This window comes from Bipolaris zeicola (genome assembly GCF_000523435.1).
Source record: "Bipolaris zeicola 26-R-13 unplaced genomic scaffold scaffold_10, whole genome shotgun sequence".
Classification (NCBI taxonomy): Eukaryota; Fungi; Ascomycota; class Dothideomycetes; order Pleosporales; family Pleosporaceae; genus Bipolaris; species Bipolaris zeicola.
This window is the reverse complement of record NW_006912059.1, coordinates 247,637-264,858: the sequence shown is the minus strand read 5'-3', so window position 1 is coordinate 264,858 and position 17,222 is coordinate 247,637. Positions and strand designations below refer to the sequence as shown.

The 17,222-nt window shown below is 52.5% G+C and overlaps 5 protein-coding genes across 5 annotated transcripts; 2 read left to right on the top strand and 3 right to left on the bottom strand.

Annotated features, from left to right (window-relative positions):
• Window positions 1-19: 19 nt before the first annotated feature.
• On the bottom strand, window positions 20-4,183 carry COCCADRAFT_84482 (uncharacterized protein; the record flags this gene model as incomplete). Its single annotated transcript, XM_007709700.1, has 6 exons — window positions 20-53; window positions 155-621; window positions 675-854; window positions 910-1,097; window positions 1,145-1,421; window positions 1,472-4,183. The coding sequence occupies 6 exons, from the start codon at window positions 4,181-4,183 to the stop codon at window positions 20-22; spliced, it is 3,858 nt and encodes a 1,285-aa protein (XP_007707890.1).
• Window positions 4,184-4,781: 598 nt separating this feature from the next.
• Window positions 4,782-5,634, bottom strand: COCCADRAFT_1350 (uncharacterized protein; the record flags this gene model as incomplete). Its single annotated transcript, XM_007709608.1, has 2 exons — window positions 4,782-5,273; window positions 5,326-5,634. 2 exons carry the CDS (start codon window positions 5,632-5,634, stop codon window positions 4,782-4,784), a joined length of 801 nt encoding a protein of 266 aa, XP_007707798.1.
• A 364-nt stretch (window positions 5,635-5,998) lies between these two features.
• Window positions 5,999-8,168, top strand: COCCADRAFT_33004 (uncharacterized protein; the record flags this gene model as incomplete). The annotated part of the gene is made up of 7 exons (XM_007709653.1): window positions 5,999-6,223; window positions 6,279-6,357; window positions 6,414-6,532; window positions 6,580-7,194; window positions 7,264-7,416; window positions 7,518-7,831; window positions 7,898-8,168. 7 exons carry the CDS (start codon window positions 5,999-6,001, stop codon window positions 8,166-8,168), a joined length of 1,776 nt encoding a protein of 591 aa, XP_007707843.1.
• Window positions 8,169-10,842: 2,674 nt separating this feature from the next.
• On the bottom strand, window positions 10,843-11,712 carry COCCADRAFT_22657 (uncharacterized protein; the record flags this gene model as incomplete). The annotated part of the gene is made up of 3 exons (XM_007709628.1): window positions 10,843-11,071; window positions 11,241-11,297; window positions 11,525-11,712. The coding sequence occupies 3 exons, from the start codon at window positions 11,710-11,712 to the stop codon at window positions 10,843-10,845; spliced, it is 474 nt and encodes a 157-aa protein (XP_007707818.1).
• A 1,026-nt stretch (window positions 11,713-12,738) lies between these two features.
• Window positions 12,739-14,478, top strand: COCCADRAFT_33003 (uncharacterized protein; the record flags this gene model as incomplete). Its single annotated transcript, XM_007709652.1, has 3 exons — window positions 12,739-13,412; window positions 13,467-14,092; window positions 14,147-14,478. The coding sequence occupies 3 exons, from the start codon at window positions 12,739-12,741 to the stop codon at window positions 14,476-14,478; spliced, it is 1,632 nt and encodes a 543-aa protein (XP_007707842.1).
• Between the last annotated feature and the right edge of the window lie 2,744 nt (window positions 14,479-17,222).

Genomic DNA, 17,222 nt, shown 5'->3' with positions numbered 1-17,222 from the left:
CTGTAAGCTGGCGGGCCCACTACAGGTACAGACTGGCACAATTGCAAATGTCCCTGTTTCAGAAACTGCCGTCAGCAAACAAATACCGCCATCATACAACACCCTTACCGTGGAACTCGGGACGAGATTCCGGAAACAAAAAAGGTGCACATACCGTTTGATAAGTTCCTGGCATGTTCCCATCTTTTGAAAGAGCGTCGGATCTCCGATAATCCGAGCTGCGTTCTTGACTTCACGGCATGTCTCATCCAAACGGGTAATGACGCGGACAATTGTACCCTCCATGACGTCCGTCAAATCCGTTATCCTATTGAATGACATACCGCGTGCCCACTCGTAGACGACCTCGACCATTCCAAAGCGGGGCTTGCTGACGAAGTCATTCGAGTCATCCGCCGACAAGATGACCTGATGTTTAGTCTGAATCTCGTTGACCTTTTCTGAAATTTGGACAATCTTGGCCACGCCGCGTTCCAGGCTCGCTGTCAGAGTGGGCTCCACATCGGTCTTTTCCTGAAAGACAAACGCCGAGAGCAGTGCGACGATCTCCTCGGGCTCATACTCGGCGAGTACGTTTTCCAAAACAAGTTCCGTAAGGACCAGCTCGTCTGCCGAGTGGATCTGGATGCTGTAAGGACATGACTCGAAAGTAGTGGGACAGATGAGGGGCATACCTCGCAGGCTACCTTGCCTTTTAGCTCTACGCGCGAGCCTTCGTCAACAAAACCAAGGTCTTTGAGGACCTGGATACGCTGTTCGTAATCGGGAAGGAGCTGGAGATTCTGGTCTGACATGAGCTGTCTGAGTGCATGGATGTTTTCCTTGATGAGCCACTGATCGTGTTCCATGGCAAACTGCAGCGATTAGCATCATGCATACATATGCGGCTACTCAGTTCGCATTCCTTACATGTTTTAGGAAGTTGGGACACCTCAAACACTCTTTGCTAACCGCATTTAGTCCCTCCTTCTTGCGAGCCTCTTCCAATTCTCGGAACTTGAGGCTATTGATGCGGCTGTAATCGTATTCATCCCAGTCTTCGTAGTCCCATGACCCGCACAGTGGCAAGAACTGGTCTTGAGCCAGCTTTAGCGTATCTGAGGTATTTTTAGTGCCGTATTGCGGCCTTAGGGCAGGCGCTTACCTTTCTTTCGGTTGAGATTTTGGACAGAGTCAGGGACGTCAATGGTAGTCTTTGTAAAACACTCGATATCGTTCAAGGGTACAAATGCGGTTTTGAGAATCAGATCTCCCGGCTTGTTCGGCAGTTTGCGATATAGCTGTGCAAACGGACCGAGATATGGCAGTAAGTCGTCAGGCTTACGATCTTGATGTTGCGCCACTTCCAAGACCTTCACCGTAGGTTCATTGCCTCTGCTCGTACCATCCTGCATGAGCATGCCTGCTGTGCGTTTATTATCCTAGCAGTGACATGTTAGACCGAGCACGAGTATTGGAGTAGACAGTGTACCTTTTTGTAGACAATCAGTCGATTCTTGCTAAAAACTCGCCGCCCAACAGGGTTAATGATTAGGCTCAAATGCATCTCGTTGGTTAGCCTCTTGTAGTCCTCACAAGACTGGTGACAGGCTTCTAAATCGATATCGCAGATGTCGCAAGGTTCGCGTTTGATCTTCTCCAATTCGGCTTCCGAGAGTTTGACCTTGCCTTGGTGCTCTGGCAATAGAGCCTGGGTCGCATTCTCGCTGAAACTCCGTTTGATCATCTCTTCAATCTTCAGTGCTTCAACTCGCAAAAGGTTCAACATCATGTTGTATGTGAGGCGGAATTGTGACCTAAGCTTGGTGGGTTCGCCAAGCATCATCTGTCGAAGTCTTGCTGCTGGTGGTGCCTCGTCGGCGCCAGGCGCACAGATGATGACAGTGCCAACAGTGTCGAGACCTCGACGTCCTGCACGACCGGCCATCTGAGTGTATTCACCAGGGAGTAAGTCGCGGAACTCTCGACCGTCGTGCTTCCGGAATCCGGAAAATACAACCGTTCTGGTAGGAAGGTTAAGGCCCATGGCAAAAGTCTCAGTTGCAAAGAGGACCTTGACGAGCGTTTTGGCGAAGAGTATTTCTACGACTTCTTTGACAATAGGCAACATGCCACCGTGATGGACCGCAATACCTCGACCAAGTAATTCTCTCAAGCGTTTAATCTGTGGGAGCTCACGGTCTTCGCGGCTTAGCCTAGCCAGAGACTTTTCGATGGTCATATGAATAGCACTCTTTTCTGCAGCGGTGCAGTAATCAATGTTCGAGAGTGCTTCTGCATTTTCTTCGCAACGCTTCTTCGAGAACACGAATATACAGGCTGGTAACAGATCTTTGGTACGCAGATGTTGAATGAGATGCACCCATATGTTGCGATCTTGTGCGGCTGTGGTACGGCCTCCGCCACGGCCTGTCCTTGCAATGTTTCCACGGCCTCTGGCTGCTGGTGGGCCCCCGCCGCGGGGGGCTCCGCCCCGACCGCCTCTTTGTTGCCCTCTTCCCCGTTGGTTCTGGCCTCCTCTAGCAGATGAACCTCCACGGCCACCGCCTCCTCTACCAGCCTGTGAGTCGTTTGCGGCCGGTGCCTTGACCTTGTCTTTTCCAGAGAGAATGTCGTTTGCGTCTTTCCAACCACTGTCGATGAACTTCTTGTCTGCTGTGACAATTTTGTGCATGCCTTTTCCAGCCCAAAGATAGTGCTCTAGTGGGATGGGACGCTTGGGCGTGGATATAACATAAATGTCTTTCTTCTTTGTGCGGCCCACCCAAGAAGCAAATTCATAGGTATTTGGAACAGTAGCAGACAAGAGAATGAGTGTCACATGCTCAGGGAGCATAATAATGACCTCTTCCCAAACCACACCACGTTCCAGGTCGTTTACATAGTGCACCTCGTCGAAGATGACAAACTCGACGTCTCTGATCAAGTCAGCGCCACGGTACAACATGCTTCGAAGGATCTCTGTAGTCATGATGAGACAGCTGGCTTCTGGTCTGATCTGTACATCTCCAGTCAGAATGCCAACATCATCAAATGTTTGACGGAAATCGCGGAACTTTTGGTTGCTGAGAGCCTTGATTGGGGAAGTGTAGATGGCTTTGGTCATGTGCTTGGCAGCAAGTGCAATTGCATATTCTGCAACGACAGTCTTGCCTGCGGAGGTATGTGCAGCTACGAAGACTGAATCCCCATTCTCAAGATGATAGACTGCCTCTTTCTGGAAGGTATCCAGCTCGAAGGGATATTCCCGTGCCATCTCAGGTACAAGTTCTCGGAAATTGGTGATGTCGCGGTTGATGTCGACCATGTGGGCCCACTCTCTCCCACCTTTTCTCGCAGTGCCCATAGCAAGGGGACCATGAGGAGCTAGAGCGGGAAACTCTACCGGCAAGAGAGCATCGATTTCTTCTTCTCCCGGGTCTTGGCCATCCTCAGGCACATCAAGCCCGTTCGCACCGAAGTTGTCAGTGTCAGCTTCTTCGTCAGCCTTGGTTTCATCTGTAGGAGTAGATGCCTGTCCCAGAGTGTCCTCTACCTCCTGGGCGACGTTCGAATCTGTAGCGGGTTTCTTCTGCAGATCCAGACCGCGTGTGAACCCGGGTGGAATTTCTAGCAGGCCACCTTCAGCGCTAAAATTGATCACCCGGTCGAGGCCTCCAGTTTTCTTTCCTTGAGCATTTTCTTGCTGTTGAATGGCCTCGTCCTCAATTGCCGCGATTGCTTCCACGCCTTCTAAACCACCAGGTGCGAACGGAAAAAAACCAGCGGCACCACGGACGAATTCGGCTCTGTTAGCGGGTTTTCTGAGGAGGGATGTAGAGTTTTTAGCGGTTGCAGAGTTTGCAGGCACAGTGACCTCCTTGTATCCAGTGACTCTGCCTTCCAGGCCTTCTCGCGTGAAGCGGATAATGGTGCGGGTTTGTGTCGGGGCGATCTGAAACAGACTGCGATAGTTTGTAGGAGCATCCCAGCGCTGCTGGAATCGGTTAAGCCACTGCGTATTGAAAGACCGGGAGGGCGTCAGAAACTCTTGCTCGAGCTCCTTTTTGATGGCCTCTTTGGTTTTCCGCTGGCGCTTGGGTGCTTGTTGTTTGCCGGCTAATGAGTCTATCCAGCCTTCATCTTCATCGAGCTTACTGCTATTCAGCCGTAGTTCCTCCAGTTGCCCAGACAAGGCCTCCATGTTCACGGGTTGAGGGTGAACGTGGTTGGGAGCCTGTGGCTAATGGTGCGCTTGAGAAAATAGATGACGTTGCTGGACACGCCAAGCCTCGCGCCGAATGAGGCGCTGCGGGGCGCACCTAACCACAGTGCAGCAGCTGTAAGAAGAAAAATGATTCGACTACTAACGGTTTATGGCAGAAGCAATACGAGGAGTGTATTATTTCCACAGATATTTTAATCATTCTGGGTATCTTTAGGGTATTGTCATTTGTGCTTTTTCTTCTTCTTCTAATCTCTACAGTCGCCCTCTAACCCCCACTTTCGTTGCGTACCATCAGAGTATCTTGGTTCCTGTTTGATTCAAGGGTGAATATAAGAATCGGGCTCGCTTTCGGGAACCAGTTTTTCCAGTGTTTGACCTGAATCCCGAGGCAGATATACACTTTGCCGCTAGGAACCGTGCCCGATCATACACGCCGAAACTCTATTACTGTTGGCGCCCGCGCTGACAATTTGACACAAATGATGTCGTCCGCACGCGGCCCAATCGTAACTCATGAACATTCGTCAAACGCCGCGCTATGCAATTACATCATGAAGGTGCTTCACACATTGACTCAATCCCACATGTCATCCATGTCCGCCATGGCTTCCATCTCGTCTGCAAAAGGATCTTCCTGAGTGGGCATGGGCCGTGTAGGGAGCGTCTTTGTGAGTGTAGTAGTAGGCTCTTCACTTTGCGCTAGCAAAGCGTCCAGTTCGTCCTCGTCAGGTCCTTCACCTGCCGTGTGTTCTGTCGTATCTAATGCTGGCGCTTGTACGCCTCCTTGTTGTTCGACACCATTGCCAGTGCTGATTTGCACGCCATCCATACCCTCTGTGGTTCGTTGAACAGCCGTCTCTTCTGCAGCCCTATCGTCTTCATCGCTGTCTCGATCTGCAGCACGCCTTGGCTTTCCTTCGTCGATCCAGTCTTTCCGCATAATCTGCATGCGTTTTGTATGTCCAACTTTCTCGATAATGGCGAGGGCATCTGCAAACTTGGCGCGGGGGTACAAGTCGTCGAGCCAAAGTTGGTACATGTTTAGCATGCGTGCAATATCGCCATACTGTGTCTTGATCAGAGACGTGAAGTGTGAATGCATGCTCTCTAGCACATACCTCATGTCCCTTGCCCTTGAAACGTAGGCGTTCTTTTGCAATTCTGCGCAGACGGGGAATCCCAGGGTCCGATAGGAGTCGCTGGTCGTCAAGTTTTGGTGCAGGCTGACGCTTCTTGGTTATGACAATGTCCTCGTCGACGCCCAAGGCGGTATCGGCACCCTGGCTCTTATTCTTCTTCCATGGCTCTGGCTGGGTGGGGGGTTCGGTGGATTCAACTATATTGCCAGGTTCTATAACATCCTTGAGTATATCGTCCAGGTCATCGTCAAAGTCATCATTTTGTGCGGATGGGCTCCCTGGAGCCATTGTATGATTCGTAGGTTGTGGCAGCCCGTGTGTGGAGAGTAAGCGTAGTGTACGTATGTATGGCGTGGATGCGATGGGACGCGACGCGGTGGACGCGTTCAGCCACGAGCACGGATCCCTGTCGCTAAGCTTACTTGTGGCGCAACTTTATCAAGCCATTCAGAACCCAAATGTAGCTTCACTCTCTCTCCATGACCAGAACTTGACATACGGACATAACCTCTCCGCTTGCTCAAAGTCGCCACTGTAGCACCGTTACCAAGCTCGCCCCTATTTTCCTGTTCTCCAGCGGCACAGGCACGTCTGCGCTACTGCTTATTCCAGCCCGTGATTGAAGCCTGGACGCGACGGGTATTCTCGCTCAATGGCCGTGCCTGGTCTTCTTCCCGCAGATGCGGTAGCACCTAGGCTTGACTTTCTATTGCGCCGCGCACGTGAGGTCAAGCGGGTTGCCTCAATTGACCCCCCACTGCAGGTGTCTGAGCTTGTACCGGAAGGCGAGCCTCTTTTGGGTGAAATCGAAGGTGGAAAGGAAGTGCGCACTCTTGCGGTTGAGAGCGCAGCAAAGAGTGTCTTCTATGCCAATCTTGTCAGCCGCCATAATCTTGTTATTGCCTCCCTGCGATACTTGCTTACATGTCCAGGGATCCACTCGAATTGAAGCACCGGAGTTTGTTACCATTTGGAACCTCCTCGATATTTTGCAATACTGTGGAGACCGAGGTACCTCCTATGTCCATCTTACGTCCAAGCCGGCGTATATCTAACAAAGCACACAGACTTGTGTTCTCCACAGCTTGTCCTGCTGCTCACCGAGGAACTTCTTGACAGCCAATCGATTTCAGGGTGCCGGGTTGTGTTTAACTTTCTCGAGTCGAGGAGGGAAGCCATCATTGCAGTAGGTTAGATGCTTTGATCTTGGCTGTCTCACTCACCAGCTTCCAGATCAACTCCAAGAACAAGGACCTTGTCATCTTGCGACTATGCAATGAGCTTCTTCGACGCTTGTCTCGCGCCGAGGATCCGGTGTTTTGCGGGCGCGTCTATATTTTCATGTTTCAGAGCTTTCCCTTGGGCGATAAAAGTTCGGTGAATTTGCGGGGCAATTTCCACGTCGAGAACATTACCACATTCGAGGATTTTCTGAAGGATTCACAGCCACAGGATGAGGCTATGCAAGTTGATGGGGATGATTCTGTGCCTAAAATCAGAGAAGAGCCCGAGTCAGACGAGAGGACAGCACAGACTGGTGATGGTGACGAAGCAAAAGATGGAAAACCCAAGACTCTGGATGTCGACACTCTGTACCCGGTATTCTGGTCCTTACAGCATTCCTTCTCGAATCCACCAAGATTGTTCGAAGAGGATCATTTCAAACAGTTTCAGCAGGGTTTAGAGGCGACGCTAGCAAAATTCAAAGAGGTCCCCAAAGTGATCCAAGCGGGGGATTCTGAGCGCAAGAAGGGACAGGTATCAAAGGATGAAGGGGAAGATTACGACGCATTTGCCAGCAGCTTCAACCCAAAATACCTCACAAGCCGTGACCTTTTCAGACTCGAGGCAAGTACTTGGTGGCACTGCCACAGTGGATCCTGCGCTATGACTACCTAACTAACTGATGATTGCCAGCTGAGCGACCTCGCCTTTCAACGGCATATCCTGGTCCAAGCACTGATTCTAATTGACTTTCTCCTGACCCTGACGGAGAAGTCCAAGAGCAAGCCATTCTATCAGAATGCCCAGAAGGCGATGCAGTACAATTTCACGCTTGGGGCGGAGCAGGTATGTCGCCACTCAAGTGGATCTGTCCTGAGCATAGTCACGCACGCATACTCGCTTCTGCGTCGATGATGATCCTTCACCCGGCTGACCACAGAGCACAGACCGAGTGGGCATTGGGCATCAAGAACGCTATTGCAAATTACCTGCAGGAGGGCCCGGATGGCAAGTTCTACTACCGGATGGTGGATACGGTGCTCTCACGAGACAAGAATTGGGTAAGGTGGAAAATGGAGAACTGTCAGCCATTCACCCGAGATCGAGTCCCCACAACGGACTTGCAGCAGGCCAAGACTGGGGCACAGAAGGCGGTAGTGAGCAGGAAGGCAGCCCGGCCTATGGGAGTGCCCAGCATGTTCGACTTTCTGTACAACAATGAGGCAGAAAAGGGGCTTTCGCAGCTGCGGCAGAGCGATAGGTACGTGCTCCGTTGGCCCGACTGACAGTAGTGGATAATGGCAAGCAAGCTCACGCCCGGGACCAGGTTCAAGGTGCCAGACGCAGAGTGGTATGGCAAACGGGTGCAAATGAGGGATCTGGACATGGACATGGCTGATGGTGACGAAGAAAAGCGGCAATTGGAAGAGAGCAAGGCGAGTGACGTGTGGCGAGGGCTCCGGGTGGCCTCGAAGAGTCAACTTAGCAGGTTCGACAGAGTTGAGCATGGCAAAGGGCTCGAGGCTCTTCAGCCGGCCACCAGCTCAACGAGTGAGGCCACGGGCCCTGAGGTTGCACCCACTGGTTCGGATGAGTAGGGGTCCGTTCCGCAGAACGAACATCAGGGCGTCGAGGAGCAGCGGGCCGGCCAACACAGTCAAGTGACTGGGGATTCGGCAGTGTAGTACTAGCGGCAGGGGCAGAGAAGCCGGCGTGGACGAGTTAGGGCTATGGAATTATCGATGGCCTCGAGACGGCCATGACGCTTCTCCTCTTTTGTCTGCATGCAGTATGGGGAGCATTGCGGCGTTTTCTCTGTGGAATGATGGAGCAATGGACGCTGCAAGCGAAGAAAGGAAAAGCACATGGGCCAGGGTAAGGATGTAAGGGTAGGGGAGGGGGTTGAATTGGTGAGGGGCGGGCCTTTGGTGTGTCTGTGGTCTTTTTATTTTTTTTCTTCCGGAGCTACTCTCAGCGTATCGATAGATCGAAGAGAGGGGGGATTGCAAGTGTCTGTGAGCGACTGACTTCTGGACCTTGTCGCCAAACGGTTTTTTTATTTTGCCCCTCAGCGACCAAAGCAAAGCGCCACGATTGGCAAAGTGCCAAAAGGGCTGATTGGGGCTGCAGAGCCGGGCGGTGGAGATGAAAGGGACGGGGTTTGATGAATCAGAGGGTACAACAATCTATCCAGGCGCGTGGCAAATGTGCACCCGTCCCGGCCACGATCCTGACGTAACGACGGCCTGGAACCCCAAGCATAGGGAGAAAGGCAACAAAAAAAGGGCTGGGCCGGATGGTCCCCTTGTCATTCAAGGCACGTTTGCGTGTGTGAATGGAGCGAGTAGGAAGAAATGAGGTCAAGAATCAGACTTGCCGTTGCATGCCGGGGTGGGGCCCGTTTGTTCAGTTCAGGCTCATTGACAGAAACAGTAGTGTGTGGGCGGGTATGTTAATGATGCGTGAGTGGGAGGAGTGGGAGGAGTGCCGAAATGTCGAGTGAGTGTGTGTGTTGTCAGCGCGGAAATCCACCTACGTGGAAGATAGTGCATCGTTCCGAAATGAAGGGACCTGTACTACCTGACACTACCGCTCAGCGGCCGTGTGTGGTGTGTGGGGGGTGCGTGTGCGTGCTGCGTGTATGGGAAGGAACAGTGTTTCCAAGGCTGAATGCAGCTTCTGCCGTGACACACATCCGGACACGCGAATCCATGACAAGCTTGCAAACGACGGCCGATGGAAAAAAAACCAAAACTTATGGACCCGGGCATATCTTCAAACAAGAGCTCATGGCGGGTTCTGTGCGTTACAATGCATTACTGATGACATATGACGGGCGGAACAAATGGACACACACACACACAAACGCAACAAGAGAAAGCGTCGTGGGCCCCAAGCATGATGAAAACGAGGGGGGGCCGGACGGGCATGTGGTGCCGATAAGTCCCCAGGTACCCATGCGCTCATCAAACCTACATAGTCTTCTACAGCCAGCCAGCCCCAAGAGGGCAAATTGGGGTGTGGCCGGCGGAAAAAAAAGTTGCGGTTTAGCTATGGGCGAGCGATCCTGTCATTTCGAAACCCGCACTCATCCGCCAGCCCCCAGTGCCGCCTTTCTTGGCAGTGTTTTGGGAACCTGGGACTGGTGACGCCGCAGCGCCGTCCGCCGTGCTTTGTTCGGTACTGGATTGTGTGATATTTTGGGGCCTTTTTTCATCGCCGGGTCTGTGTGGGTTTGGGGCTATTGCGTATGCCCTTGGTTTCTTTTTTTGTTGTTCTTGATTCTGCTACACACATACACGCACGTACACACGCACATACACACGCACATACACAGAATGAACACAAAAGGTGTTTTGGGCGGGTGCGAAACATGCAAAACGACCCAAACACTGGTGGTTAGTTAGGCTGCTTCAACGAGAAAAAGAAACAAGTGCACGGCGACGAGGCCGTGTCTCGGGGCGCGACGGAGCGAGTCGTGGTGTGATTCGTTGTGCGTGTGGAAGTAAAGGCGTTTGTATCTGTGGGCTGTATGCGAGAGAAGGAAAGACATAGACAGGAAGAGAGAGTGTGTGGGTGGGTGGGCGATGGGTGGGCGATGGCAGCAGGCGCCGCATCGGCTAGACGTTCATCTGCTTTGAACACGGACTGTGTCGATCACGACGGAACGGCGCAAGACATGGGTGGCTTGCGCATCGCGCGTTTTTCCCTGCAGAGAGAGCGGAACTGCGTAAGTGAGTACAGGTCGTGGCAGCCTCGCCCTCGTAGACACTGCGACGGTCGTGTTTCACGGCGGGCTGGTGGCCAGGCCGGACGCTTGACAGGCGACGATAATTTGGCCGCTGTCACCAGAAGTACCGACAGCCTACCAGCGTTACACGCGTCGCACTACAACGAGAACCGGCTTCGAGAACCAGGCGGCTTTTTTCTTGCTTGCTTGCTTCTTCTCGTCCACCATTTTTCCCGGCGCGGGCCGAGCTTTTGGCCGTTAGATCGTTGGAGAGGCCAGCCAGATCGTTTTCCGCTGCTCGTCCATGTACTCAATGTGTACAAGTCACGGCCAGCTTTGGGGGGGACTGGGGTACACTCTTGGATGCAAGGCCGCGGGGCGCTTGAGTGCTTGTGGTGGTGGTAGCGGTGGTGCTGGGCTGCTACTAGAGTGCTAATGCTCGTGTACATGTGTATGCAAGCAGAAACACACATGGGGGCCTAGCGCCGGCTTCGACGCATGCCATGATGGGCTGACGGCTGAAAACGACGACGCTTTGTTGTTTATGCAACGCTGCATCTGGCCTCGGTGCGCGCAACAGGCGGCTCCCTTCCATTGCACGCCCTCGATGGTGGGCGGGCAAGGCTGATGCACCGCGTTCCTGGCGCATACGCAATTTGCGGACCGTGGCACACTTGACAGCTGCCAGAAGCCTCCCCTCTGCCAAAGCCACCAAGCCCTTCTGCAACTGACGCCCAGCCGACGGGGGGCCATGACATGACGACGGTGGTTCTACATGCGTAGCAGCTTTGGGGGGGGGGGGTTGGTGTGGTGTTGGGATGGTGTGGTGTGGTGTGTGTGAGAGTGAGAGAGAGAGCGTATGGGTGGGTGGGTGTGCCTGAGTGAGAGGGGAGCGAGAAGGCAAGAGCGGACAGAGGCAGGCACACACACACACACGCACACAAGTCTAGCACCATCACCAAAACTACCACGACCACCACCACCACCACCACCATCACTACCCACCAGGTCCGACTACCTACCACAATGACCGCTAAGACTGCTGTTACCGCTCTACCGCTCTACCGCTACCGCTCTACCGCTGTCCAACGAACCCTGGCCGTACCGCTACCACCCTCGGCCCACCACCACTAGATCAAGTACCATGACCATGCCCGCTGCCCGCTACCACCACTACCGTCACCACCACCACTAACCACCACCTCGTCCCCTCACTACCCATACTAGGGCGGCATTGACAGCAACACCCCGCAACACGCCGTGCAAGCGTTGCCGAGCCCTGTCGCATCCCTGCCACTTCTTACGGCGGGTTCCTTGGAGCTCCCGCATCGCATTTGGCCAATAATGGCGCCGCCACCTGCCTCGACCATCAACCGCTTGACGCCACGCATCCCTCCTTGCTCGTCGGCCATTTTTCTACACGGGCCATGGTCTATGCATGGGAGCATGCAGCCCACCATGTTCACGCACCGCTCGCGCTCCCCTTCTCGAGCGAGGGTAGGCCCCCCCGGCCGGCTGCACACCTGATCCAGAGCCCTTCGATTCGCTCGTTCCCGCCCCGTCTCTCCTGCGTAGTAGGCCCACGTCCCGACCTACCGCATCCCTGTGCCCCGGTGCTCTTGGGGTCTGCTAGGCCCTCGACGTTAGTCACGCTTCTCGTCGTGTAACAAGCTGCTTCCAGGTCCTCGTAGGATATCTTGTTTCCCTAAGAAGGACCACTGTCCATGCATGCCATCACCCCGGTCTTCACTATTCCCTTATCCCTCGATTTTATCCGGATCGTCGACATTAGGGCCCCGTCAAGCCTTTTTGCTCTGGAATGATCTGATCCCCTCCCTGCTGCTATCGCTGATATAGCCTCGCCTGTTCCTGACTCTCTTTACAAAGCCCTCTACCTCATCATCATTGACAGCGGGACCACGCCTTCACTCCTACTAGAACATCCCTTCCCCCCTCTCCGCTTCATCATCATCTTGCCCAAACTTGCAACACCCTATCACCATCATCACTACCACCTACTACGTTCGGCCTCCATCTTTGTCTGGCCTCATCGTTGTTGGTACCTGTTGCTGCTGTGCACCACCCCCCTTCGACGTTGCGACACACCAGCATAGAGTCTGGACTCGCATAACCACCACCATAACGGTCTGGAACTTATAAACCTGCATCCCTGAAGCCTTCTCTCCGCTGGATCGGCAAAAGTCCTTGTGACAACTCTTCACCACCTTCTCGCCGATCACCCGTACCCAACCCCGCACGAGGACCGGGTACTGATCGACTGCCACTGTTGAAGACCACCTGGAAAACCACGAGTATCCAGGTAAGCAGTGGCATCCTGGGTAGTCTCCTACTCCCCAGCTAACGACTCCCCAACAGGCGTCTTAGCTATATAGCTCACTCTTCCTGTAAAATCCACAACACCTGTTCCAGAAGCCCCAATGGTTGACGGAAACTTTCTCATCCCTTTGTCTCCACCTACCTCGCCTCACATGTCTGCGTACAGCTCGACTGCAGCAGACAACGAGTGGCAATCATCAGAATCCAGGACACTAGAACACACACCACCACACTCCGACAACGACATGGCAATGCTCCACGCAGACGTCTCCGGACACCACTTTGACATGAAGAGGCCATCAATGCGGTCACACAAGAGCTTTCCCTATCTGCTCGACAGCAAGAACCACCTCAACGCTGGCACTGACACACTAACTGGCCTCGACGACATTGAGCAGCACGACATTCCAAATGTGACCTTTGGCGGCTCTGCTCCCACTAGCCCAATCTCCCGGCTCACCCCCCCTTCAACAAACGACGGCGTCACTGTTGGCAAGGTTGAGGACCAAGACCAAGAAGACGATCTCTTCTCAGACGACAAAGACGACTGTGGTGATGACGAGAGCAAAGACGAGGACCGGCCACCGATGTCAGCTGCAGAGATCCGGGCGGCGAAGCGCAAGATGAAGAGGTTCCGCCTTACGCACAACCAGACTCGCTTCCTCATGAGCGAGTTTGCCCGTCAAGCCCACCCAGATGCTGCTCACCGCGAGCGGTTGGCCCGCGAGATTCCCGGTCTCAGCCCTCGTCAAGTCCAAGTTTGGTTCCAGAACAGGTAAGTTGTACAGTGGACGGCCTCGCCTCAACGAAGATGCTAATGCTATGATAGGCGTGCGAAGCTCAAGCGCTTGACAAGCGACGACCGTGAGCGTATGATGAGGTCTCGCGCACTTCCAGATGACTTCGACATGGCTTCCGCTCTGCACGCTCCCTTTGGTAACTCGCAAGGCCTTGGTACACCTCTTGCCTCGCCTGGATCCTACCAACCGAGCTACGCCGAGGGCAACATGATGCGACCACTGAGCATCGACACGTTCCGTCGCGGACCACTCGACTCTCACATGTCGCCCACGGGCATCACCCCTGCTTTTGGCGGCTTCTCCTTCACACCCCCACAGTCGGCCACAGAGGCAATCTCGCCAGTATCAGCCCACGAAGGATCACCCTTTGGATTCCACTCGGCACCGCTCGAGGCTAGCCCAAGGACATCAAACCCCTTCTCGATGCCCGTCAGTAACCCCCCTGCCTACGCTGCCAACCACAGCATCCCTCGCCTTTCACTACATGCCGACCGCATCTCAAGGAGCCGTGCAGAGTCCTTGCAGTCACCCCTAAGGACCAGCATGAGCTACACTAGTGTCGGCGACCACCCCACCACACCAGGCTCACATGGTCACCCAGATAGTGCACGGTCATACCCGAGCACTTCGATGCCCTATGGTCTTGGATACTCCTGTAAGTTGTCTTGGTAACCCAAGCATTACAAAGTCTTGTCTAACCCTATCCTAGATGCACCGGTGCCGGGCTTCGGCGCTTCCAACGGCCGAATGCGCTCTTTCTCTAACGGCGTTCCCCGCCGCATCGAGCTGAGCAACTTCACACCCCAGCGCAACGGATCCACACCTCAAACGGCCCATTTCCCTTCCTTTTCCAGCTCACCACTTGTCACGCAAAGCTTTGCCATGCCCCAGATGAGTGCACCCCACCACTTGTCGACCTTTCCCAACTCGTACATGCGCAATGATTCCGCCCATAACGACACATACGCTTCGTCCCTTGGAGACGTCATGGAGAACGCTAGCCAGCACAGCGACGACCACCATTCCAACAGTCAATATTAAAAACTTCGCCTCTGTTCATTTAGCCAAGTCTTTTTTACCCATGTGGCGTTTGTTTTTTTAGGGTATGGTCATCTCACTTCAAGGGCAGGGGTCCTTTTTTGCAATCAAAAAAACAGGGTTAGTTTTTTTTGGATTTCTGGGCTGGGGAATTCACGACATGATGAATTGTCTTTTTGGTTTTCGTGTTTCTTCATTCTGTTGTTCGTATTTTTAACACTTTTGTCTGTTTCCTCGTTGTTACAGCGAAATATCCGTCGAGCTTTCTGTTTCTTTTCTTTTTCATCGATTGGGTATCTTGGTGGGGGAGCCTGGCTTGTCGATTTCTCCTGTTCATTATATACTACTTTTGCGTTTGGTCCGGGGATTAACTTATACAGGTTCGGATTATATCGGTACATTAACTTTTATTCTTGTGTATATTCTTTTTATTCTTAAACAATAAACATTACCAACATCATCACTGCAATCTTCTTTTCAAACTTGTCCGTCTGTGTGTGCCTGTCTCTCTCTCTCTCTATGTCTGTGGGTGTGTGTTCTTGGCTTGTCTTGCTTGGTTTTCTGCGCTCACTCGCCCCCTTGCCAAACCTGCCAACCAGCCAAAAGCCACTAAGCCCTAGAGCATTGATACCTTCCCACCACAGCCAAGTCTCGCCATCCTCGTTTCGAAAAAAAAAGATTAATGAAATAAATGAACATCACGAGTGTTTGAGCCTCGACAACAATAATTCCTCCGATATTCTTTCTACGTTTCTCCGTAGTAGAGCCTTTTTTTCTTCTTTCTTCTCTAAAACATCACACCATGCAAAAAACTCCACTTTCCCACTATCTATTCTTGCCCCCCTGTCTTGGGTCTTGTCTGTGTGTAGTTTCTTATCTTGTATATACGCGCTGTATGTGGGTACCCTTCTTTTTCTTCTTCTTCTTCTTCTTCTTCTTCTTCTATTCGTCCCAAATCGGTCGTCGTCGTCGTCGTCGCCGTCATTAATCCTTGTTTCTCGGCGGGCTAGCATATAAAGTGAGTTGTGAGTTGGGTACTTTTTACACCCAAGATGGACCTGACTGAAGGAAGCATCTCCCTGGTTTGGTTTTCCCCATGTGTGTGGTTTTCGGTGCCGAAGATACCATGTATTTTACCTGACTTTTTTTTTGGGGGGGGGGGGGGGGGGTTTGTAAAATAAGTGTAGTGGATTGAACGCGGGGGGGGGGGTGGCTCTTTACCCTTTTCCCCTTTTGCTTAGATAGATAGATAGATACAGAGAAAGAGAGGCTTGGGTTAGAGGGGTAGGAGTGTGGTTTGAGTCGGATAGATGGATTTGGACAAATGGGCATGGGGGTGGATACTGGATTCTGGTCTTTTGGCACTTGTTTTGCAATCTATTTAGATTTTGAAAGGCGCTATAGTGATAAGAGAGAGAGAGAGAGATAGGTGCTATTGTGGGTACTACTATGTAGGGCTGTGTGCTAGCTACGTTGGCATTTGTCCATGTCATATTGCTATTTTGCAAATGTCGAATGGTGGGTTGGGGATGGGTACACGTGGGATGATTGCATGGCCAATGTACAAGTTTGAGATATGGTTTTGACCTTAGTAAGTAGTCAAGTATGTCGTTTACACTTTTTTGCTTTTTGCTTTTGGTATACAATGCGAAGGATGCTGACGCTCGGACCCTCCCTTCCTCCCCTGGACCCTAGGAATTTTCCCCCAGCCCATCTCGATTTGTCCCATGTTTGCACTTTTGTGCATGTCATTGACGTCTAGGGTTGGGACCCTTTCCGGCGTTGTTCCTTAATTCCGCTGAATTGTCATGAATGTTTAGGGAAAAAAATCACGCAACGCACGCACGCACGCACCAACACAGACATTCTCTTTTTGCATGTGAAGGGGTGTGCGGTTTCAGTACACAAACCCCCCCCCCCCTCGAAGTCATGCGATTATCTGGCTGTCTTTTTGCGGCAGTGCCCGGCTGTTTTCTTTTTTTGATTTCGGCGTGCCGGGCGAAAAAGACGGCGTGTAACAGGGTGGGTCAAAATGCCGTTCCGGGCGGCGCGTTCGGTGGTTCTTTTTCTTTGCTTTTGTTTTGGTTCTTGGTGTTATACGCACATGGTACTAACCTAGTACTACTGCTTACTACGTTTGGGGCCTAGAATTGCAGCACCCACGTTTTCGCTAAGTTACCAAACTAGTGCAAAAGGGAAGAACTTCGGGCAGAAAATGGGCGGTTGAGGACACGAATAAGGCATTTGGCCGGTCCTACTTGTGTATTGTAAATTTCGGAGGCTTGTTTTGTTTTTTGTGGTATCTTGTCCGTCTTGTTGGGTATTTTTGCTGTAGGCCATGGTTTGGCGAGAACCTCGGGGCGCGGACATGGTTGCTGGTAAGGACATTGTCCGAGGAGCACTACAACGTCGCATGTCTACGCGATGCAACAATATTTTTTCTTCTCCCTAGCAAGATGCAACTACATTACGGAACGCATGCTGCTTCGTTCCGATGTCGTTTGTCGCAAAAGGCATGATGTGCGTGTATGACTCGCTAGCAAGTACTCATTGTCTTTCCTCTTTGCATTTTCTTTTATTCTTGCTGCAGCAAAGGACCATGTGTGGGTGGGGACTATGCGGCTGTGGTGCGAAGAAGGATTCGGAGCCCGGCGCTTGTGAGGTGAGCATCCATGTCAAAGCAACCATGTAACGCTCATCTCGCAATGGCATTTGCCCGAGGTCCCGGGCGGGACGCTTGGCGAGTT